At 36.9% G+C, this 25,484-nt stretch overlaps 1 protein-coding gene across 1 annotated transcript; it reads left to right on the top strand.

Moving 5' to 3' along the window:
• Positions 1 to 2,276: 2,276 nt before the first annotated feature.
• LOC133873559 (probable inactive leucine-rich repeat receptor-like protein kinase At3g03770) lies at positions 2,277 to 9,316 on the top strand. The gene is made up of 10 exons (XM_062311281.1): positions 2,277 to 2,828; positions 3,013 to 3,134; positions 3,393 to 4,937; positions 5,070 to 5,203; positions 5,977 to 6,217; positions 6,540 to 6,745; positions 6,825 to 6,877; positions 7,194 to 7,305; positions 8,461 to 8,745; positions 8,958 to 9,316. The coding sequence occupies exons 3-9, from the start codon at positions 3,596 to 3,598 to the stop codon at positions 8,731 to 8,733; spliced, it is 2,361 nt and encodes a 786-aa protein (XP_062167265.1). The 5' UTR covers positions 2,277 to 2,828; positions 3,013 to 3,134; positions 3,393 to 3,595; the 3' UTR covers positions 8,734 to 8,745; positions 8,958 to 9,316.
• Positions 9,317 to 25,484: the final 16,168 nt, after the last annotated feature.

Here is a 25,484-nt window from a genome sequence, read left to right as displayed (position 1 = left end):
TAAAAACTTAAAATGTTCTTTTTATAAAAAATAAAAAATTAAAAAAAAAAAGAGACAAAAAAAGAAAAAGAATAAAAAAGGGGGGTTTTCCTTGGGGAGGGGGTGGCCACCCCCAGAGGTGGCCGGCACCACCTCTGAGCCACTAAGTAAATTCTATTTTTTTTTTTTTTTTTTTTGTTCTTGACTCTGCCCTGTATATCTTGAAGTGGGTATCAATTAAAATTCATTCTTGTTACTTGTCATCCCTGGGATTTTATCTTATTTTGTCGTTTTAGTCAAAGATGGCATCCAAAGCAATTACAGGTCTTGGGAGTGAAACAACATAAGCCGAAAGGTCTACTGGGAATGTTGCAATTGATGGCATAGCAACAAGGAGATGACAAGCAAAGGCCTTTGGCCCCACCACAGCAAGTGCACAGTGCACATATTTGGAAGCTCCCCAGCCGCCTCTTGCTCTCATTCATCACCATCATCATCTTCTCCATCTTCCCTTCCTCCATCAAAGGCACCATCACAGCCTCCGTCCCATTTGCCTCCAAATCAAGAAACAAACATTCAATCCACAAAAATACCCACACCTAGATAATTATGGGAGCCACTCATCCAAAAGTTTGAAGGCAGAGATCAAGACATTAGCAAAGATTAGACATGGGAACATTGTTAAAATTCTTGGTTTTTGCCATTCTGATGACTCAATCTTTCTAATTTCTGAGTTCCTACAAAAGGGAAGCTTAGGGGAATCAAAATCTGTTTGTCGACAACAATTCTCTTGCTTCTACATGCCATTATAAATATGGGGCTACTAAGTCAACCACACCGGGATTAATTTTCAAGCTTATCAAATGGTTTTCTATGGGTTTTTGTTGATGAAATACAATTTTGATTGATGTTGTTGTAAAAAGGAAATTGTTTGAATTGAAAATAATTTCTCCAAATCTGGTAGGAGACACCCCATACAAGTTGTTTGTAGAAATGTCTCAATGACTTGATGAGTCGTAGGAATGTTGTTTCTTGGAAACCTTGATCTGGGGTTTGGGCACGTAAGGAAATTGTTTTGAAATTTTGGCTTGTAATTTGTTAGTCTGATGGTACTGCTTGAGCTATTAGATGTCACTGTAATTTTATTACTTTCATGCTAGAAATGGGGCAGGCCACTCCAAAGGGAGCACCACCACCATCGAGGTGGCAGCCCTCCAAATCCCTTACCTTTTTTTGTTTCTTTTTCCTTTTTTAAAAAAATATTATTAAGTTTTTAAATTAATAATTAAATAAACTAATATTATTTTAAGATGATGTGGTTAGTGTGCTGACGAGGCACTAACCGTGGTTAGAAAAATGGATGAAAAAATGACGGAAGGACCTGTTTCAAATTCACGAAAAAGTTAAGCACTGAATACTTACTTTCAAAAAATTAGGGATCGAATTCAAATAGCGCTCTGACTTAGGAATTTATTAGACATTTACCATAATTTTAATTTTAATTTAATTTAATTTTTGTTGTTGTTTGGCATTGGATCAAATGTTTAGGTGGTGGTTATTATAGACAGACGTCATTAGTAGCGTGAGCTACCCGAGGTCGAACTCGGTCGGGATGCTAATGATGGGCGGTAACGTACAATATGTGGGACACCAGTATTGTATTACAGGTTCTTTGGGACAGTGCCAACCCTGCCAGAAAATGGTTAATATTCTGAATAAATTATATGGTATTGAGCTATGACATGGTTCTCTTCTTAGAATCTCTTATTAGAACATATGTTGAGAGCTATGACATGATCCTCTAACAAGCTAACAAAATAATTTTGAAAGAGAGCCTTGACAAATGTTTCAACCCAAAAACTCCAGATTTATTTATTTATTTTTTTTTTTATTTTGTAAAAAAAAAACTAAAAATTCCTAGTGCTAATTTGTTTTGTTTTGTTTTTTCTTTTCTACTTTACATTTTTTTTTTTTTTTTTCAAATTAAAGATAAATTTTTATTTTTATAAATTTTACAGGGTATAAAAAACTATTTAACATTAAACCCTAACAATAAGAGCGAAATTAAAATGAATTAAAATATGAAATACCGACGTTACAAAAATCAGTTACCATTACAAAACAGCTCATATTATGGGGTAAATATTTTTTAAAAACTGATATTCCTTTATATTTCCCCGAAATACTTTTAAAAAAATGAAATGAAAGAGCAACTGCCATGGCCAGTATTTAGCAGAAGAGAAGGAAAAGGCGCCAAAGGCAACAGACTGAATAAAGAGGGGGCCACCCCATCACAAAGTGACAGGACGACTGGGGCGAGAGAAAGCCATTGCTTACAAGACCCAGAAAGCGAAAGCTTACATTACAGTCCGTGCCAAATCCTTCTTTAAGGCTTTTAACCATATATATATATATGTTTTTTTTTTTCCTTTTTCCAAATGCAAATAAACTTCAACATTCTTTTCCCCTCAATTAAATCTGCTGGACTCCACAATCAGATTTGGTCAGAATGAGTGGAATAAAGGGGTTCCATTCTCTGCAGGAATCTCTCTCTTTTGCTTTTTCCTCTCCAGCTATGGCTTCTTCCCTTTAAGACCTGTGAGAAAGAACCAAAAACAGTTGCCAAACAAAGTAATGGAGAAAAAGATTATTAGTTATCTTATTATTGAGCCCAATGAAGTGTCGGTTCATGAAGCAAGCTTTCCAGGTCATTTTGTGCGTGAGTTTTGGCTCTTGCAGTTTCTTTGAACCCGTGTCACCAAATTGTCTTGCCGAGTCGAAACAGAAGCTTCCTCCTAGAAAAAGAGCCTCTTATGTGTCAGCAAGATTTAGAGGCCCCTCTTTTTCAGGTTTGTGAATGTGTGGTTGAAATCTTTTTTGGGTCTTGTTCAACTGGGTTATCTGAAAAACTTGCAGGGACTTTGATGTAATATCTGGGTTGTGGGTTTTCCTCTGTTGGGTTTTGAATTTGTAGGAAATTTGGAAGTCACAATCCTCTATTTAGTTGGTTTTTTAAAATTTTTGATATTACAGGGCTTGAGCAAAAAGTTCTGGGTAGAATTGCCTGTATCTGTTACTTCTGATTTTGAGAGGAAAAGAAGGCTACATTGAAGAACATTCTGGAAGTCAAATTGATTTGCGTACTCTTTATAGAGGTAAGCTTTTGATGATAAGTAGTAGACTACATTGAAGAACATATAAAATATATACAACATGGTAACGCATCTTTCTTTTTCCTTTCAGTTTTTTTTTTTCCCTAACCAGAAAAACATTTTTGTTCATTCCCATAAGATATTAAATTTATATAGGTTGTTGGATTTTATTAGGATATAATTCTTGTGCTTATTGGTTATACATTTATCTGGATTTTTCTGTTGAAAATCTGTTCTTATGTCGTATGTATTTGGTTGCAGGGATTACGTATATGTGATCTTGGGAACTTGAGCTTCGGTAGTTAAAAACCTACTAACTTCAGCGCTCTTTCAATACTTGCTAGAAGATCATTAACTAGTTTTATTCATGCGACCGTTGCACCCTGTTCTAGTTTTGAAGTCTTTCAAAGCTCTCTGATACTACCTGTGTGTTGCCTCTTCTTTTGGTTTTGGATATACTGCCAATGGCCAAAATATATCACCATTCTTTGCTTTTAGTTCTGTTTATCCTATTGCCTTTTATTAAGCACTCAGAGCAGCTGCAATCCTCCCAGGCTCAGACCCTTTTAAGGATTCAGCGACTTCTAAACTTTCCAGTGTTTTTAAGCAGCTGGAGTAACAATACAGATTTCTGCAACACTGAACCAAAGTCATCTTTAACTCTTGTATGCTATGAAGAAAGCATAACCCAGCTGCATATGATTGGCAACAGGGGAGCTCCACTTTTACCTCGGAACTTTTCGTTCGAATCCTTTGTAACAACACTAGTTAAGCTTCCTGACCTGAAAGTCCTCACATTGGTTTCTCTCGGTTTATGGGGCACTTTACCAGGGAAAATTGCACGTTTATCATCTATAGAAATACTCAATGTGAGTTCTAATTACCTATATGGTTCCATCCCTCAAGAGCTTTCATCCCTAACAAGCCTCCAGACGCTCATATTGGATGACAATATGTTTTCTGGTCGACTACCAGATTGGCTGAGTTCACTCCAAATTTTGACTGTTTTAAGTTTGAAGAAAAATTTGTTCAACGGATCTTTGCCAGGTAGCTTGAGTAATTTGGAAAATCTTAGAGTTCTTGCACTTTCACACAACCACTTTTATGGAGCAGTGCCTGATTTAGAACGTTTGACAAACCTTCAAGTGCTTGACTTGGAAGATAATGCTTTTGGGCCACAGTTCCCTCAACTTGGCAAAAAATTGCTTACCCTTGTCCTGAGTAAGAACAGGTTTAGGTCTGGCATACCTGCTGAAGTGAGCTCCTATTATCAGCTTCAACGGCTGGATGTATCTTTCAATACATTTGTGGGACCGTTCCCAACATCACTGTTATCCCTGCCTTCTATTACTTATCTGAACATTGCAGGGAATAGATTCACGGGAATGCTTTTTGAAAATCTGTCCTGCAATGCAGAGCTTGAATTTGTGGATTTGTCCTCAAATCTTTTGACTGGAACCTTACCTAGCTGTCTACTGACAGATTCTAAGGAACGGGTTGTCCTTTATGCTAGGAATTGTTTGGACAATGGAAATAAAAATCAACATCCATTTTCATTTTGCCGGAATGAAGCCTTAGCTGTGGGAATTCCTCCGCATCAAAAGAAACGGAAAGAAGCTTCTAAAGGAGTTCTTGCCTTGAGTATAATTGGAGGGGTTGTTGGAGGAATTGCACTTCTTGGACTGATTTTATTGATTGTTAGAAGAGTAAATGGCAAGAGAGCAACTATGGTAAAGAAACCTCCCACAAGATTAATAGCAGAGAATGCAGCATCTGGGTACACCTCAAAGATACTTTCTGATGGAAGTATGGTTTCATCTCTCTCTCTCTCTCTCTCTCTCCCCCTCTCTCTCTCAATGCGTCTGAGTGTGTGCATATACGGTTATGCATGCACCTTTTCATGTATCTGACATTTGATTTATTTGCCCTTGCCTGAAGGGTATATATCTCAAACGATGAAGCTTGGAGCAGTTGGCCTTCCAGGTTATCGAACCTTTTCATTGGAAGAGATTGAGGAGGCTACGAACAACTTCCACACATCGGCCTTTATGGGTGAAGGGTCTCATGGACAGGTATGCAAAAATCTGTTTTACAATATGCCAGGTACTTTGACATAAAAGCAGCATTCACACTCTCAATTTTTAGTTTCAAGCATGCTTTTTGGGTTTCCTTTTGATATTTCGTTGGTAATTTGCTATGTTTTCTACTACATGCAATGTATTACCATGGTCTCATATTGGGAAGGAATGAGTAGCCCACATAGAGTGTGTGGTTTATAAAGATACTTATGTGTGCTAAGTTCTACATTACTTAGTTATTAGGTAAAACTGGCTTTATAAGAGATTCTAGGTAAGCTTTAAATTGATTAATTCTTTTAGAGTGATAGCTCAGATGTGACTAGCTATTTTTTCTGGATCGTTACATGCAAACAAAACTGCCTTGATACATTAAGTTCCACTATTTGACTCCTCTTAGCATATAATTTGCTTTGAGAAAAAAAAAAGACTAAATATAACTTATTTCGGATTCATAAAGAATTTCTTTAATTTCTTCATTTTTTTATAACCTATAATTAAAAGGACTACTATATTTTATGTATTTATGTTAGTATTGTCACTGTTACACGGTGTACCCTACTCTGCTACTTTTTTTTTTTTTGTTCATGGAGCTTGAAAGAGTTTGGCCTTACTTTTATGGTGTGATTTTTTCTCTATTGAAATGAACAATTAGCTTGCTTCTATGCACTTGGTAACTAAAATGCCAAATTATTTAAGATTATGCCAAATTATTTAATGTGTATTAAACTTCTTAATCTATTTCTGTCTTTCTTTTTACATGTTCTCAGATGTACAGAGGCAGGCTAAAAGATGGTTCTATTGTAGCTGTTAGATGCTTAAAAATAAAAAAAAGCCACAGCACTCAAAACTTTATGCACCATATAGAGCTGATATCAAAACTCAGACATCGCCACTTGGTCAGTGCTCTGGGACACTGCTTTGAGTGTTACTTGGATGATTCAAGTGTTAGCAGAATGTTTCTTGTATTTGAGTACGTACCAAATGGCACACTGAGGAGCTGGATCTCTGGTAATTTATTGATCTGCACATTAATGTCTCGGGTCAGAAGGCATAGAAGTTACACTACTAGTATTCCCTTTGTATTAGGCTGCATCTTTGATCATATGTTAAGATTATTATATGAAATTGTGAATATGATTAGTTTTGGGTGTCTGTGACTATCTGATTTTGCTTTTAAAATGAGTGATTGTTTCATTCTGTCAATTGCTTATTTGCTTTTAGATCTATGTAGTGATAACAAAGTGCCACTTGACAACTTCTGTCCTGACTTTTTTTATTAACTTTATACATTAATGTAATGATTGGTCACTACTTAAATTTAATTTGGCAGAGGGACATTCTAGACCGCGTCTTACTTGGACACAACGCATAGCAGCTGCAATAGGAGTGGCAAAGGGCATCCAATTTTTGCATACAGGGATTGTGCCTGGTATATATTCCAACAATCTTAAAATAACAGATATTTTATTGGATCAGTACCTTGTTGCAAAAATCAGCAGTTACTATCTGCCTTTAATAGCTGATGAAATGGGAAAGGTAACTTTTCTTTCCGTTGGGTAGTCTATTCTTTTCCTCTGGCAAACCCTTCAATTTATGTTCACCTCTATCTACGCAGGTTGGTCATGGAATTTCCCGTAGTGGATCCAAAGATCCTGTTCTTAATGCAAGGTTTGTACTAAAAAATTTATACGGTTTTGAGTCACACACTATAATAGCTCAAAATATATTGTATGAGCTGTAAAGATTCATAATATCTAATGAACAAAGAACTTTTGTATCGTGAAACCTAACAGATAGGTGTATATTACGACATGTGTACACAAGATATGATTCTTCACTGGTTCGTGTCACTTATATGTGTTTGAGTGTGAGTGTGTGTGTGTTTATATATATTATGATTATAATAATAATTGGTATTGTTAACTATATAGTCAACAACAATGCTCTTTCATGAAATTGTTATCTTTGAACTGTTACTCCACAGGGTTAAACATGAAGAAAAGGTTGATGTTTATGACTTCGGAATGATATTGCTAGAAATCATTCTGGGGAGACAATTAAAATCCAGGAATGAAGTGGGCATTCTAAAAGATCGGGTGAGAATGGTTCTTTTATTATATTTTTGTTTTGAAACTCTTTTTATATGCTTTTTATCCAGTTATATGGTTCTGATAATTAGGAGATACAAGGTGTAATTAATTGGTTGTGTTGTCAAAAAGGTCTTCCGTTTATACGATGCATTGTATACATTGGGACAAAAGGAAAATGGTATGTTTTTCATGCCATGATTTGGAAAAATGAATGTACTCATCCTTTTACCCTTCTAGCTAATTAATGTTTTGGACAGAATTGCAGTATTTTCTTTATATAGTTTCGTACTAGAAAACATGATGCATTGTGGACATTGTGACAAGAGGAAAATGGTATCTTTTTTATGTCATATCTACTAGTATCCTCAAAGTTTTACAATAAAATTGAACAATACAGGTTTGAATTTAAGAAACTCACCTCCTTTTTAAGTCGTCTCTACTTCAATACCATGCGGAATTATGTCATACATATCTTTGTTGCTTGTTAGATTGTTAGAGTTTTTATATTTTATATTAGCCTTTTATTCTTATAGCATAAGGGTAATCTTGTAATCATGTTATATTTTTACCCTAATATAAATATGTGCTGCGGTGAAGGGACTAGTACACACTGCCCTAAACTTTTTTTTTTTTTTGTAACATTCTATGTGTTTGCTCTCCCTTTCTTTTAAACTTTACAATTCAATTTGGTATCAGAGCAAAAGTCTTAAGTTCGAATATCATTTCCATCATTCACTTCCCATTTTAGTTAACTATTTCACGTTTTGGACTCACACGTGAGGGGGAGTGTTAGAATATTAATTAAACGAATAAATTTTAGTATTTCTTATTAGCTTAAGCTTTTAGGAAAAATGATGATTTAACATAAATATATATGTAATTTTAAAGTGGCGGCACTTCTATATAAAACCTTGGTCATTAGAATCCCAAACTGTTAGTTCCCTCAAAGTTTTACATTAAAAACGAACGATACGGAGAGTATTGGTATGGTTTTGCTGTGCAGTTTTATCTCCAGGAGTGGTGTTCCCTTCTGAAAATATATTAGTTGATTTCACTTGCCATGAGCTTTCAGAATATTGGTTCTAATGTATGCGTAAATCATAAAATTACTGGCTATCTCATGTAAAGTGCGTAATGTTGTATCTCCTGGAAACCATGCAGTTACAAGGATGCATTGCAGCTGATGAAGCAGCTCGGAGGAGCATGGTTGATCCAGCAGTGCACAAGGCTTGCTTGGATCAATCGTTAAGAACAATGATGGAGATTTGTGTTAGGTGTCTACTTAAAGACCCTGCAGATAGACCATCTGTTGAGGATGTGCTCTGGAACTTGCAGTTTGCAGCTCAAGTTCAGGATGCCTGGTGCGGAGACTCTCAGAGCAGCGACGGGTCTCCAGTCTTGGCTTTACAATCTCGAAAAGTCACCTTTCATTAGTGGAACATTGAGGTTCATATGTTTTTATCTCACCTAATATCTTCTTATGGATTGCTACTATATGGGTGCAAGCTTGATTGATCTTGATGCTTTTACAAAATTGGAAGCATGTCATTTACAACATAGCTACTTGGTTATAGGAGGGGTACTTAGATATAACTTGTGATCCTATCTTGACATTATAATTAAGTAAAGTAATTAAAGCATAAAATCTTCTACTGCAGAGAGATGAAATTTCCAAGAGGGAATGGGGACATGACACTGGTAAATCAGAAGACTCCATCCAGTAAAGTTGTTGGCTTCATTCTCTATTTTACGGGCTTGACAAGCATGCTTGATAGGTTCTCAAATCCCTGTATTTTGCCAATCCACTTCGTTTTGTATTTGTGGAAATGTGTAATCTTTTTAACCAACAGTTGGAAATAACTGTTTATATAATGGTACTCCATGTGAGAAACAAAAAAGAAAAAAGAAAAAAAAAAGATGTCATTTTCATTTACTCTAATTTCTTATTAATGTAAATCATCTTAACCCTCCAGTATCGCCATTCATGGCTTAATAAAGATAACTCAGTGCTGGCAAAGCAAGTTTCTCTTTGGATTTTTCTTATATACTGATTGGATTTGGCATGGTATATTAAGAAGATCCTAATGGAGATAAGGAAATGACAATACATGCCTTGTTCTGCATCCATCAGTGACAGAGAGAAGGATTCCAAAGGAGTGAGAAAGGTTTTGTAACAAACTTCTCTTTTTGATAGGATTCGAACTGTAATTGATTTTGTTGTATGGTTTTCTGGTTTAAGATTTTGTGGCGATGAATTATTCGGATGATGGAAAAATGAATTGAATGATGGAATGTAAGATTTGGTGGGGATGAATTGATTTTGTTGTGTGTGAGTGAGTGAGTGAGTGAGTGTTTGTAGAAGGTGAAAGTTGAGTATTTGTGATGAAAGATGGTAACTTTAAGGTTAGGAAGTGGAGTTTTATGGATGAGATGTCCTATTTCAAGTTTCATACTGCCAAAGAGTATACACTTATAGATGTGGTGTTGTGTTGATTCGTGAGGCTTTTGAGGTGTGGATAGAGGAAAGCTTGGATTTTTATATGAAATGTTTGTCACAGCTCTGCGAAGAGAGAGAGAGAAATCAAGCTTGGAGCTTGAAGAAAGATAGTTGAGGAGTTGTGTGGTCGAACAGGAGGGTTACGTGGCTTCATCAAGAACGTGGGAGTGGGCGGTCCAGCTAGGCATTCTAGAAACCTCATGCGGTGCGTTTTGGGGGTCCTAGGATGGTTGATGCGGTGCGTATTACTAAATAAGGAATTGTCGTTTTATCCCTTAAGCTAGTCGTTTATGAGTCCTTAGTACTGTCGTTCAGTAAGGTTAGAAGTGCCATTGTAAGAGACACTATATAAGTCTCGTTTAGCAGAGAATCAGGGCATCTGGAAAATTGGACTTGTTCCTTGGAGGGTGGCTCCTCGAATCTGCCGCTTATGTTTTCTTAGCAACTTTCAGTATAATTATAGCATATTTTCTCTCCATTTTCTCCCTAATTCCATCTAATTTCCATAAAAAAACCCTAAACAGTAACCTACGTGTAACAATGTTTGATGTTTGGGGTTAAAGCCTGACACCTTTCAGTGTTTGAGCTTCGTTTTAGGGTGTGTTTAGAGTCTAGATTAGTGAAAGGAAGCATTTTTAAGCCCTAAAACGTGTTAGATGGTTTAAAGGTAGGATTTTTCGGAGTTAGAGATTTAGATTTTTGTCCAAAAATTGTCGTGGCGGTTCGAGAACAGTCCTAATAGGGAAACTAAAAAGTCCAACTTTTAGGTTTTAAGTTAGGATTTTGGTCTAAAAGTGTAACTAATGGAAGAAAGCCTTATAGAAGAGGGAGTTGACGAGTACCCTAATAATTTTTTATTTTTATTTTTATTTTATTTTATTTTATTTTATTTTATTTTTTTTGTAAGTGAGTACCCTAATAATTACTTTTGAGGATTTCGACGGATTTGGTGAGTATATTCTCACATGGACTTTTAAATCACCTTGTGTCAATTTATTTTCTCAACTCGGTTTTCCATACCATCAAATAAAATTTACACATTGCCCTTATACTTGTATTCACTATTTAATTTACACATTACACTTCCTAAGATTCCAATTGTTATCAAATAAATTCTTTTTATCCACTTCTGTTTAATTTTGAACGATCCAGCCTTGTCATACTCATTTAGGAGGTGGCACATGTCCCTTTAATAAAATAGTTTTAAAAATATTTAAATTATAAATATAAATATAAAAAAAGGGTCATACGACTCATATCTCAAGGACCTCTAGAGCATTTTTCCCTTTAATTTATGATAATCATTTAAGTTTGAATGTGATGTCAGCATTGCTCCTCGTCCATCTACGTTAATATGATGAGAAATGGTATTTTTACATCTCCTATACATTTCTTGTACATCTAATTTTTAAATCTACTTTTGGATTTATAGGATCCACATTGGGCTCCACAAATTCAATAGTAGATTTGAAACTTGACTGTGTTAATGAAGACCCTACTCTTGGACACCTCAGCATTACTGAGACACAAGCCAAGGCAGGAGATGTTGCCACAATAACTCAACTTGTCAGTGGCGTAGAGTCCAAGCCAGGAGACATGGCCATATGTGTGCAAGCCAACATGGTAATCCAACAGCATCCCAACAATCATGCAATCACAGATTATGATGTATCAATCTGTGATTGCCTAGCTGGTTCACAAACAGGAAAGGAAACACAAGCTCATGATGTGGCATGCAAATCACAACCCATGATTACAACTCAAAGAATGCATAGCTGCTGCTCCCATGCAGAAAAGGAAGATCAAAGATTATCGTAACTCCTCTATATGCAGTTAAGGAAAAGTCCAGCTGCAGCAAGCCGTGTCCATCACGATTTGATCCTTAAGGAAATATACATTCACCTTGTATAGAGGATGTGACTGTCATTCCAATATTCTTTGTAATCAGCCTATTTACTTTCCTTGTTTACCAGGCAAGAATTGTGTATATAATGACCTATGTACAATGTAAAAATAATCGAGAAATAAATTGTTTTCTACACTTGTTTTCAATCTTTTCATGGTATCACACCTTCAATAGGCCCTCGCCTTTTTCGATCCTAACTTCATCCTATCTTTACCCTCAAATGGCTTCCAGCAGTGCTGCTCCAGTTCCTATGCTGCAATTGCCCCACTTGAACCAAAATAATGGCTTCAAACTTGATTACAAAAACTACTTGCTATGGTTGTCACAAGTTGTCCTTATTCTGAAAAGCCACGAATTGATGGGCATTGAGGATGGTTCAGAACCATGCCCACCAACTACCGTCATTGATGCAGAGGGAAATGAAGTCCCTAATCCTGACTTCTCTGCCTGGAACCGAAGGGACCAGCTATTACTCAGGTGGATCAATATGTCCCTTACTGAATCCGTGCTCTATACTGTTTTTGGATTGCACACATCCAAGCAGGTCTAGACTACCTTAGCCAACAGGTTTGCCTCTCAATCAAGATCCCGGATTTCATATCTGAAGCGCCAATTTCAAGGCCTTCAATAGGGATCCAAATCATGTACTGAATATTTGAGGATTGCTAAATCCTTTGCTGATCAACTTGCAGCAATCAGTAAGCCCACTGATGATGTGGATCTTATCTCTTTCATCATCACTGGCCTCAATTCCTCATTCAATTCCTTTGTCCTCTCCTACACCATTGCTACTCGTGATCACCCTCCATTCTTTGATTTCCTAGGTGAACTTTTGAGCCATGAGATGTTGTTGACTCAACAACAAGCTGTTCCTGCTGCTGACACTAGCACTTTGCCTTGCACATGCAGCACAGAAAATAGGAAGTTCCAACCTTCCTCACAACTTCAACCGTAGGTTCAAGCCTACTCAATTTTAGAAGCCTCGGCTTGGTCTATCATTTCAGAGACATTCTGTAGGTGGCCTCCCATTTCAAAGAAATCCTGCAGGCAGCTTCACTGGTCTCAGGGCTCCTTAGCCCTTCAAGACTGCCAATTCTCCTAGCAACTAGGCACCATGCCAGATCTGTGGCAAAACCAGCCGCAATATAGTTGACTGCTTCCATAGGATGGATCATTCCTACCAAGGAAGACACCCTCCAGCCCAACTTTCAGCCATGGTGGCTCACATGAACATCACCCTTGAAGAACAAGAATGGCTAGCTGACAATGGAGCCAACACTCATGTGACAAATGAACTAGACAACCTAGCTATCCAACAACCTTTCTAGGGCCAAGAATCAGTTGCTGTTGGGAATGGAGAAGGCCTTGCCATTGAAACAACTTGTTCATCCATACTTAAACCTTTTGATTCTACTAACAAATCTGATTTTCTCTTAGATAATATACTGCATTGTCCTAAGGCTTATGCGAATCTCCTTTCCACTCAAAATTTTTGTCATGATAATCATTGCTGTTTTAAACTTACATCTACTCATTTCTTTGTGAAGGACATCCAGACTCGACGCATTCTTCTTGCAGTCAGGAGTGAGAATGGGCTGTACCAGATAAGCGTTGAATGTTGCACATTCAAACCCCTTAACTTGCATATGTTAATTCCTTAGCATTTTTATTTGTTTGATTTTGTGTTGTTTAATTGTTTTTCGGGTTTTAAATAAACATGCAATTAATTCATTGATTTTGGGCTTAAAGCACACTTTGAGAAGACTTAGAAAATATGTTTAAGCTTAAACAATCATAATAGAAGACCTATATGATGTAGTTAAGTTTAATCAAATCAAGGAAATGATTAAATCAGAATTTCTCCAATAAGAGTCAAAATGGGATTGGATTCAAATTTAGATTCTGCACATGTCTCAGTGTTTTGATCATAACTTTCTACTCAAGTCTTGGATTGCAATTAAATTGGTAGTGTTGGAAAGCTAATATAAAATGCAACAAATATGTTAGAAATAGATTTTTCTTAATTTGGACATTTACTATGCCAAAATGACCCTGCAATAAAAGACCGCAAATCTGGACGAATTTGGAATCCTTTTCTTACTTGGATTGAATTTTCAATCTCCTCCTGGGACTAAGGGACTAAGTTCCGATTTTTCTTGGATTCTTAAGGCTTTTACGCTTTTAGGCCTCTCCTAATCTCTATAAATAGACCCTTAAACTTCAAAAGAAGGTGTGCTTAGCTTTAGACAGAATAAATCTTCTTGGAGGCTTGACAAGTTGAAGAGGAGAAGAACATGGAAGGAGGCCATCCCAACACCACGATGAGCGGCTAAATTCATAATATGGTGTTAATGTAGCCATTTTCAGGTAACAATGGTTTAATTGTATTTTAATTTGGAATTTTCTATATGTATGATGGTTGTATAACTGTGAGAATTGATCTTAATGTTTATATTCAATCATTATGAAATATTGAACTCAATCCTTCATATTTTCTGTGATTATGTGAATGATTGTTATACAACGGTTTTAATTGATATATGATTAAAAGGCTTAGATAGGCTACGCCTAGGGAAGACTGATTGTACTACACCCTAGTTTAGTGTAATTTAGGTGGACAGTTCGTACCAACCGAAGATGGGTTATACTATTCCATTGATTGTGTGTATCCTATTAAAGATGTAGCCATTTCCAAGTAACAATGATTTAATTGTATTTTAATTTGAGATTTTCTATATGTATGATGGTTGTATAATTGTGAGAATTGATCTTAATGTTTATATTCAATCATTATGAAATATTGAACTCAATCCTTCATATTTTCTGTGATTATGTAAATGATTGTTATACAACGGTTTTAATTGATATATGATTAAGAGGGTTAGATAAGTTACGCCTAGGGAAGACTGATTGTACTACACCCTAGTTTAGTGTAATTTAGGTGAACAGTTCGTACCAACCGAAGATGGGTTATACCATTCCATTGATTGTGTGTATCCTATTAAAGATGTAGCTAATCCATACCTAGGGAAGACGGATCGTACCGCATCTTAATGGTTAGGTGGATAGTCTGTGCCAACTGAAGATGCATTATACTTATTCTTTAAAGGTAATTTCTTGACTACTCGAGTGAGACGAGCCCTATATCATGCATAGTATGAATTTCTCCTATTAATTTATGATTGACTATTGCTGTGCAGTGAGTAGTGAAATCAATCCCCTATTCTTTCTCTCATCACTACAATCTTTATTTTTATGTCTTTAGTTTTATGCATTTAACTTAGTTATAAACAAAATCAAATCAAACTTCTTTTAAATTAAGTTATATCTAATATCAAAAAGCTTAATAACAATACCTAGCAGTCCTTGAGGTTCGACACTCTCAATATAGCCTTATCCTACAAGGATTTGTACTATTGCGAGTGGTAATTTTATTATTAATATTTTTGTACACAAAACGACCACATCAGTACCCCTTGCGGTTTCTGAGAGCTTCTCTTGCCAACAATAAATGCAGCTTCACTGCAGGCATAGGAATAAGGACTACCCCCTCCATATGGCACTTTAGACTAGGCCATACCTCTCATGTAACCGTGTCTCATGTACCAAAAAAATATCACTTACCAGTTGCAAGTGATGTTTCTAATAAAAGTTTATTTTGTGATTCATGTCAATTGGGTAAAAGTAAGAGGTTGCCATTTCAAGCTTCAAATCGACTAAGTAACCAGCCCCTAGAACTGATTCACAATGATTTATGGACATCCTCTATCAAGAGGCTAGTCTACCTAGGTCTGACTATAGGAGCATCTACCCATTGGCTACTTGGAACCAATGACAGGAGGGGCCTAGACGATGGGAAATCGCAGGCGCTCTCCCAAGCCTGATTGAGCTACAGCCTAACCCAGTCACATAGGATATCAATGAGACCCAATGTGGTTTACACTAATCAGGCATGAGGATTCTCATTGTAGGAGTCAAACCCACACTTTAGAGCACTTATAGCAGCTTTCTTTTGATTTTTCTAATATTTAGGGATCGAATTACTTTTTGCTTCTATATCCAAATACACTACACAATAGTTTCCCTTATCTTTCTCTAAACCAATTAAATATTTTTTTTCTTTACAGCTATAAAATAGCTATTGTGAATGCTCTAGTGTTTACCAAACCACATGAAAATTACCTTGAAGCTACTGAACTACCACCGGTGAGGGTCAGTTATAGCAGCTTCATTCGACATTAGTGAGACTTAAAGAAATAGTGGTTGCTTGAAAAAGTCGAGTCAATCTTTTTTCGTTCCACGACGAATTGAGAAGGCCATAACTAAAAAATTCTCCAAAAATTGGAAATGTGAGCACCCAACAGTGCACATGGGTGGCCTATCTCTCCTACAAATCACGAATTCTAGATTCCCAATGTCTGTTTCGTCAATAATATTGAAAGATTACTACAATTTTGCCATACTCCATGAAGATAGTATTAGAGTATATCAAAGGTACAAGAATCCAAGTTAGAGTTGAAGACTGCGATCTAATTAAAGTTAAAGACTATGACTTGGCTACAATTGAAGTCTATCACTTAGTCAGAATTGAAGAGTGTCACTAAGTTGTAGTTGAAGTCTATTTGTATTATCTAATTATCCTATAAATAGGAGCATGTTATATTGTAAACATTACTCAATGAAATAAGAGGAAAGATGTAGCCTATAAGGCTTTAACGTGTGGATGTAGGCCATAGGCCTAACCACCTTAATCTCTATGTCTTTCTCTATTTCCTTCATCTCTTTATTTTATTATCAGTTTATTTCGTTGTTAGAGTATATCAGATATCCTGTGTGTTTTGGAATCTTGGATTAGTAGCCTTAGTTGGTCGGTTCATGATAACATTTCTAGGAAAGCGAATAAGAATCAACTAGTCTAAAACGCGGGAAAAATGATAAATAGCTACTTCAAGAGAGTTGAGACCTACATAATATCAACGATAACTTTATTCCGTAGGTAGATAATGATAACTAACAATACTCCTAACCCATACTTCTTATCTAACCCACCCTCAATTGGTCATCTCTTGATTAGGCTTCATAGTCATAGGATAAGAGGATTACATAAATCCTTCTAGGCTCCCTCTCCCTATGGTTTTGTTTTGTGATTGATAGACTTAGATATACACTTGGCTAACCTAGATTAGGAAGATAGAGTTGGAAGCTTGTGATTTTGATTGAGTTAATAAAACCTAAACCGCAAGTTTCAACTGATAAGTGTTGAATGTTACACATTCAAGCCCCTTAATTCACATATGTTAATCTCTTAGTTTTGTTATAGTTTGATTTTTTTTTTTTTTTTTGTTTGTATTTTCTTGCATTTTGCAGGTTTTGGAAGAAAAATAACTAAAAAATCCATCAAAAGTCAAAATCCAGCATTCTGCAAGTCATACGCTTGAGTGCACTTCCTTAAGAGCTCGAGTGCACATTCATTTGGGCTCGAGCGCATGTGTTTTCTGCAGAACAATGAAGTCAGCAGACCTGTTTTGGAAAGATCCTAATCCTATTCCAACTCGATTTTGGACTTGTAGGTTGCACAAAATTGTCTAGGGCTGTTCCTAAACTCTATGAATACTCCCTTAAGTCCTTCAAAACAAACACACAAGCTTTGGGAATAATCAAAGGCTACTCCAAGAAGAGTTTTATCAAGTTTTTCTCTTTTTCTTTGTTATTTTCTTATGAGGATGATTTTCATTCGAATTATGTGTATACTTTAGTTAGGGCTCGATTAAAGCCCTAATCATATCTCTTTAAGGTTTCAATTTACCTTACTACAATTCATTTATTGATGCTTAACTTCATTATTTCCGGTTTTCTTGAATTCCTCACATGTTTATGGTTGACCATCATATCCATGTGGTATGGATTTGTTATTTATGTCAATTTGGATGGCCGAGTCTTGGACATAATAGAGTAACAAAAGAACTCCATCACAGGTTCTTGGATTAATCAACGTGGAAAATCGGATTTAGATGACATGCTCTAAGCTTCATGTGTTTGTCGATCTCCATAGTTTTATGCTTTCTTAAAGAACAACTTAGTAGATGTCATGCAAAATCCTTTGAGAAAGTAAATAATTAGAGTAGATACCATGCCTAATTCGTTGCTTAGGGAGATCAATAGCATAAGGAGTAGATGCCATGCCCTTAGATTGACAAATAGTAAGTATCATGTTATTATTGTAGTATTGTGCATGTTGTGATTCTTAATTTAAGTATGATTAGTAGTGGATAACAAAGCCTTACTTTTTTCTTCTTATTATTTCAAATCAATATTTTATCTCATCTTGTTCAAGATATTTATTTAGGAAATTCTCTTTAAACATAATTTATATCAATCCTCATGGGAATGATCTTGTACTTGCTTTCTACACTATTATTTTGATCTTGTGCACTTGCGAGTAAAACATGTATTTATTTACCTATTTATTTAGGTAGATATTTGCACAACAAGTCTTTGGCGCCATTGTCGGGGATTGCGTTGAATTACTTTTAGAAGTTTTTCTCTCCTTCTTTTTTTTTTTTTTTTTTAAAAAATAAAATAAAAATAAAAATAAAAATAAGGGGTAATTACCTTTTCCCCCCATGAACTACCGGCCAATGTCATTTTGCCCCCACGAACTACCACTTCGACCAAAAGAGAGCATCAAACTACCATTTTTATACATGTTGCCCCCTTCCGTCAGGAATTCCGTTAATTTTGGATGGAATATGCCATTTTCAACCGTTAATTTTGACTTAAAGACCAAAATACCCTCTACAGTAATTAATAAAAAATATTAAAATTAATATATTTAAAAAAAAAATAAAAAAAAAAAACCAAAAACCTGAAAGAAAAGCCGCCACCCCTTTAGGTGGCCGGGTGGCCTGCGAGCCACCCCCAGAGGTGGCTCCGGCCACCTCTGGGGTGGCTCGTGGCCCACCCCAGCCTAAGGGGTGGCCGCACGGCCTCCCCAGAACCTGGGGGGGCCGCGCGGCCACCCAGCTTTCGGGGTGGGCCGCGAGCCACCCCAGAGGTGGCTCCGGCCACCTCTGGGGTGGCTCGCGGCCCACCCCGACCTAAGGGGTGGCCGCACGGCCTCCCCAGAACCTGGGGGGGCCGCGCGGCCACCCTAGGTCATTTCTAGGGTGGCCGCGCGGCCACCCAGCTTTCGGGGTGGGCCGCGAGCCACCCCAGAGGTGGCCGGAGCCACCTCTGGGGTGGCTCGCGGCCCACCCTGACCTAAGGGGTGGCCGCACGACCTCCCCAGAACCTGGGGGGGCCGCGCGGCCACCCTAGGTCATTTTTAGGGTGGCCGCGCGGCCACCCAGCTTCCGGGGTGGCCGCAAGCCACCCCAGAGGTGGCCGGAGCCACCTCTGGGGGTGGCTCGCAGGCCACCCGGCCACCTCAAGGGTGGCGGCAGCCACCCCTTTCATTCAGTCTTTTTTTTTTTTTTTTTTTTTAAATGAGGGTATTTCAGTCATTTTTAAAATTGAGTTAGGGCATTTACGTCTTTGCATGAATTAGACTGACAGAAGGGGGCAAAGTGTGTAAAAATGGTAGTTTGATGCTCTCTTTTGGTCGAAGTGGTAGTTCGTGGGGGCAAAATGACATTGGCCGGTAGTTCATGGGGGGAAAAGGTAATTACCCCTAAAAATAAAAATCTATTTTGCTGAAATTCAAAAATATTCTAATAAGTTTTTCTGGATTTTTTGCAGAATTTTGATTCTGGTTTGCAGTAGTGCGATTGAGCGCACATCTATATACTCTCGAGCGCACCTCTTCTAGATAGCAGCACTGAAGCTGCTGTCCACTACTATAATATTTTCTACCTATGCAAGGTCGTCGATCTGAAAAGTTCGACTTCATTCCATACAATCTAGAGATCGAACACATTATTCAACAACCTCAAAGAGAAAGAGACAACTCCGAAGCAGGAATCATATTCGAAGTTGAGGAAAAGATGGCAGAAGCACATGTAAAGAATCCACCCGAGCGAAAGTCGATGAAGAGTTCCTTTATACCACAGAATCTAAACCAACCATCATGCATTGCTTTCCAGCCAGATGTGCAAAGAAAATCAATTTATCTCCTCACCTGCTCAATATGGTTCCACACTATAGAGGCACACCTAATGAGGATTCTTATCCACACATTCGGGACTTCTTTGACCTCTGTAAAATGCAAAACACCCATGGCTTAAATGCGGAAGGAATCAGGTTAATTCTCTTTTCTTTTTCCTTGAAAGATAATGCTAAGCTATGGTTGAATTCTTTGGCTGCAGGGTCTATTCACAATTGGGAGGAGTTGGCCACAAAGTTTTTGAAAAAGTTCTTCCCAGCCAAAGGGCTAGGCAATTGAGGAGGGAAATTCAAACCTTCCAACAAAAAGATGGAGACCTATTCTTTGAGGCGTGGAAGCACTTCAATGAGCTACTTCTAAAATTCCCACATCATAACCTATCTCAAGATAATCAGGTACAAGCCTTTTATGAAGGTTTAAATGATTCTAACAAAAGTCTTGTAGATTCAGCTGATGGAGGCGTGCATAGCGAGAAAGCCATAGAACTCTTTGAGACTTTAGGCAAGAACTCCCAACAATTCTCATCCTGAGGGAGGCAAGGACTAAAAGGAAATGGCGTATATAAAGTGAATATAAAATGGCGGAGTTCAAACTCAGATGCCTAACATGGAGAGAAAGCTAGATATGCTAGTGAAAGCCATGACTACTCATAACATCTCTCCCATTCAATAGATTACACAAGTTGAGGTATGTACTATATGTTCCCATTCTAACCACACCATTGAGACTTGTCCCATGTCTTCATTTATAGATTAGGAGCCAGTGAACTATGTGGGCCAGAATAACTATCCTCTAAAAAACAATCCATACTCCAACACTTATAATGCAGGGTGGCAAAACCACCTCAATCTTTTAGAATGTGCAGAATCCACAAGTGCAACAAAGAAATTTCCAGCAGAGAAATAACTATCAAGCTCCACCACAAGCAGTCCAACCGAATCTAGATCCAAAGAATAATGACCTCGAAGGTGCTATACTCCAATTTTTGACCGCGCAAAAACAGACCAATGCTCAGACTAGTCACACTATTCAAAAATTGGAGGATTAAAACCACAATACAACTCCTTTGTGACTTCCTTCTCTTTTGCCAAAAAAGATGACTCAATGGACTTAAAGTCCTTTCTTTCTCAACTACTGAGTTATGAACAACTTCTTGAGCACCAAAATCAAGATGTTACTGCAGAAGCATCTAGCTATGCCTTGCTTTCACAGAGGCCAAGCCAACATCCTGCTAAGCCAGAGTTCGGCTATCAACCACCCAAACATGGCTACCAACCACAACGTAGGCCACAGAATTTCTCAAAGCCTATCTATACCAAGAAGCCATTCCGTCCACTAGGAAATCAAGCACCAGGTAACAATGCAACCTCTTCAAATAGTTTTAACACTAATCGGGTTGCTTGTCCAATTTGTGGTAAGAATAACCACCAGGCACTTGATTGCTTCCACCACATGGATTTCTCATTCCAAGGAAGACACCCTCCAAATGAGTTGGCTGCTATGGTTTCACAGTCCACTGCTCTCCATGAAGAAGATGAGTGGTTAGCTGATAGTGGAGCAAACAATCACCTAACAACTGACTTAAACAACCTGTCATTGCAGCAACCATATCAAGGGACTAAAACCGTGGCTGTTGGAAATGGTAGTGGTATTCAAATTCAAAACACAGGCTCTTCTTCTTTTCAAACCTCTACCTCTAACTCCATTCTTTATCTCAATAATATTTTGCATTGTCCTGAAGTTTCAGCAAATTTGTTATCCATCAACAAATTTTACAAAGATAATAATTGTCATTTTAAACTCACGGATACTTACTTTCTTGTAAAGGACAACCAAACTGGGAAGATCCTCCTACAGGGCCCCAGTAGAGATGGACTTTATCCTATGTAATGACCCCGACCCCTTTCGAGGGTAGAATAGTCTTTACCACCTATGAGAATGGATAACTAGACGGGAATTATAAACGCCTGATTTTTACATATGAAAATTTATTTTATTCCTTGTTGTTAAATAACCGTTTCTATATTTTATTAAAACACCTGCTGTTAAATTTAATAAATTTATATCAATTTAAGTTCCACTTTTATACTATATATTTATAAAAAAAATATGAGGACCAGATTTTATATTTTTATTCAATTTTATTCTTATTAAAATACCTGTTTTATTATATAAAACCCTAGCAGCCAAAGAATAAAATCCTACTCCTCTAAATAAATCTCTTAACCGTCAATCTCTCCTCTCATCACCGAAAAGTTTCAAGCCTTCTCTTTTCCCTCGCACTGCGTACAAGGATTTTCAGCTTCCTTCACTTCTACCTACAAGTATATTTTTTATATTTCTGTTCTTTTCTTTCTTTTCTATTGTACCGACGTAATGTACGTCTTTCTTGTTCTTTTGTTTTTTTTTTTTTTCTCTCTTCTTTCTTTTCCTTACTGACTACCATAGCAGCCTTAACGTGTGGTGGCATGGCCTTTTCAATTTAGTGCAATCATCTCAAGTCTCTAGGACTAGCTAGATTTTTTTTTTTTCTTTAGCTTTGCTGTTGACTTTTCTTTTTGGCCTTGATATTTTACTTTTCTGCTTGGCATACAGCCAAGGCTCTTGTCCTATTTGCATGTTGTTTTTTTTTTTTTAACTCTTTCTTTTTCTAGCACCAACGTCACCCTCCTATTTCCTCCAATTCCCTTACAGAAATTCTGTAGTACCACATGCCAAACTTGCAATTCCTTTTATTATCATTATTCTTATTCCTTCAAGAAGCTTCATGCCGAGTGCCTCTCTCAGTTTCTTAATTAATTAATTTATTTTTTCTTTTCTTTTCTTTCCTAGCAACAAAATCACAGGAGGCATAGCCTTTATTATTTTTATTATTTCCTTCTTTTTGGACAGCAGGGTCTCCACGCCCGAGTGATTCATGTTATATATATGTATATATATATATATATATATTTTCTCTTCTAGCCGTAAACATAGCAGACTAGCCTTACTGTTTATTCTTTTATTTTTATTTTATTTTATTTTTCTTTTAAATCTTTTCCACAGAGAAGCAAAACTATTTTAGTTCAACTGTTTCAAACCTTCTCGTAAATTTCTTAAAAATCATGGATCATTTTTATAAACCATTTTTATTAAGAGTATAGTTCGTGATATCGGAATTTATTAAACCTTATTATATTGAAGGAGAATATTTCTGATGACAATTATCTTTATTAATGTCTTTAAACATATCTAGGGAATCCATTCTCAATAGGCTAGCAAGACAAACCGTAGTAGTATCTGGATATTTTCTAGTGTCGAGTATGTAGTATTAATTTGTTGGAACCTGTATTCAGGTGACTAGCTAGCTGTCAAGGAATTTGCTTTAGTTGCATTCGGAGAGGTAAGGGATCCTCTACCCCTTTTCAAATTGTTTTATGTCATATTACTTTATCCTTTTTTTTAAGCATATTTGCAATTAATTGTTCTTGTTCTATATTTCAAATTATATTGATGCATGAAGGACTGTTTTAAAAATAGTTTTGAGATGAAAATTGTCGGTATAAATGTTAATCTTGAAATCACTGTTTTAAAATAAGCTTTGGTTATAAAGGATTTTCTAATTATTAGTAAATTGTTTAGTTGGTTCCCGAGAAGGGAAGTTACAACTTTTTGAAATTAATGAGAAAAGGAGAGTAAAAACCCTCCCACACGTTGCCTCAACAGTTATCAAAGGAATAAGAATAATTTATGAGAATGAGATTTTTATAAATGAGGCACGTGTGTTGAGGAGACTATTATTTTGGCCCCAGATATATTCACAGAGATTTGCAGAGTTTAAGCTCGGTACCGTTGCTTGGATGGAAGCGCAACCGCTGAAGGACTTAGAGAATGCGGTAATCCATCCCTATGTCATGCTAAGTGCACTTCAATTAATTAGCTGACAGGGCAGACCTGTGGCCACAGTTTACCTGTCTGAGGTCGCAGTAGACCGCACAACCCTAGTACACAAGGCGTAATAGTGTACATGGGCCCTATATATGAGAAGTCTTAATTGTTAACGGGTATTTTATGTGTTAAGTAAAATGCTGAATTTTGATTTGTGTTCTAGAAATTTAGATTTCAAGTGTATTTTAATAATTGTTTTAAAGAAAATGAAGTTAACTCAACCATTTTATGGTTGAGGGTTGTCTTATTGAGCATTTCTCGCTCACCCCTTATTTTTGTTTTGTTTTCAGATTATGAGCAGAAAGACCTAGGCGGCCGGGATGGGATCTAGGCTAGCATTAGGACATTACATCTCAGTACCTTAATAAGTGCACTTGCACAATAAATTTGGTTTTTCTTTAGATTTTCAATTATTGAATCAAACATAATTGCTCTTTTTGAAATAACTGTTTCCGCATTTATTAAAGCTCTGAGTTTTAAAATTATTATTATTATTTTTTTATTTAATTTATTTAATTCAGCATATTAGCTAGGTTATCTGGCAGACCTTACGAATCTTTACAGTTTGGTGTATGAAAATGGACGAACCTAACCTTTAGCGGTTTGGGGGCGTTACATCCTATGCAATTGAATAAGCTTTTTAGGAATAAAGTTAGGAGATATGTTCTGATTAGCATAAAACCAATTGCAGATGTATGGCATAGTCGACTAGGACACCCCAACCACCAAGTTCTACAGTTTATGCTCAACCATCAACAAATTCTTATGCTGAAATCCAAGTCCAGTCAGTTTTTGTGTACACCATGTCAACTAGGTAAGAGTAAGAAGCTTCTTTTTTGTGATTCTAGTCGTGTAACATCAGCTCCCTTGGAGCTGATTCATAGTGACATTTGGACCTCTCCTCTTTTGTCTACTAATGGATATAAGTATTATGTTATCTTTGTAGATGATTTCTCAAGATATACGTGGTTGTTTCCTTTCAAGCAAAAATCTGATGCTTTAGAACAATTTGTCAAGTTCAAGTGCTTAACTGAAAATCTTCTTTCACTTCGGATTAAGCAACTTTAAACAGCTGGAGGAGGTGAATACACCTAAAGTGTTTTCTCAAAATTCCTAGCAGACCATGGTATTTTTCATAGAACAACTTGTCCACACACCTCACAGCAAAATGGAATTGCTGAGAGGAAACATAGACATATATAATTGAAACCGAGTGGAGTCTTCTAGCTCAATCCCATTTACCTCCAAAATTCTAGGTTGATGCTTGCCATATGGCTGTCTATCTCATCAATAGAATGCCTACAAGCACACTTCAGAATTCTAGTCCCTTCTTTAAGCTTTTTAATAAGGAACCTATCTTCTCACACTTAAGAGTGCTCGGTTGTGGTTGTTATGCTTTGCTAAGACCCTACACTAAGCACAAACTTGAATTCCGTAGTAAGCAATGTATTTTTCTTGGATATTGCTCAAACCAAAAGGGATACAGATGTTTGGATCCTACTTCAAACTGAATCTATGTCTCACGGCATGTTATCTTTGACGAGCATACTTTTCCAGCACAAGACAAGGTCCATCTCACTACCCCTGCAGCAGAATCTACTCATTCACCAGGTACCATCTTGCTTCCTATTGATTTTTATTCTCTCAATGATGCTCATGATCGTAAGCTTTATTCTTCTCCTGCTGAAGCTCCATCACATTTCTCAACACCTCCTAGCACACCAACTGCCACTCATTCACAACCAGAAATAACA

The sequence above is a fragment of the Alnus glutinosa genome, chromosome 7 (assembly GCF_958979055.1).
Source record: "Alnus glutinosa chromosome 7, dhAlnGlut1.1, whole genome shotgun sequence".
In the NCBI taxonomy this organism is placed as follows: Eukaryota; Viridiplantae; Streptophyta; class Magnoliopsida; order Fagales; family Betulaceae; genus Alnus; species Alnus glutinosa.
The sequence above is the reverse complement of the archived record's forward strand: the minus strand, read 5'-3'. Positions and strand labels throughout refer to the sequence as shown.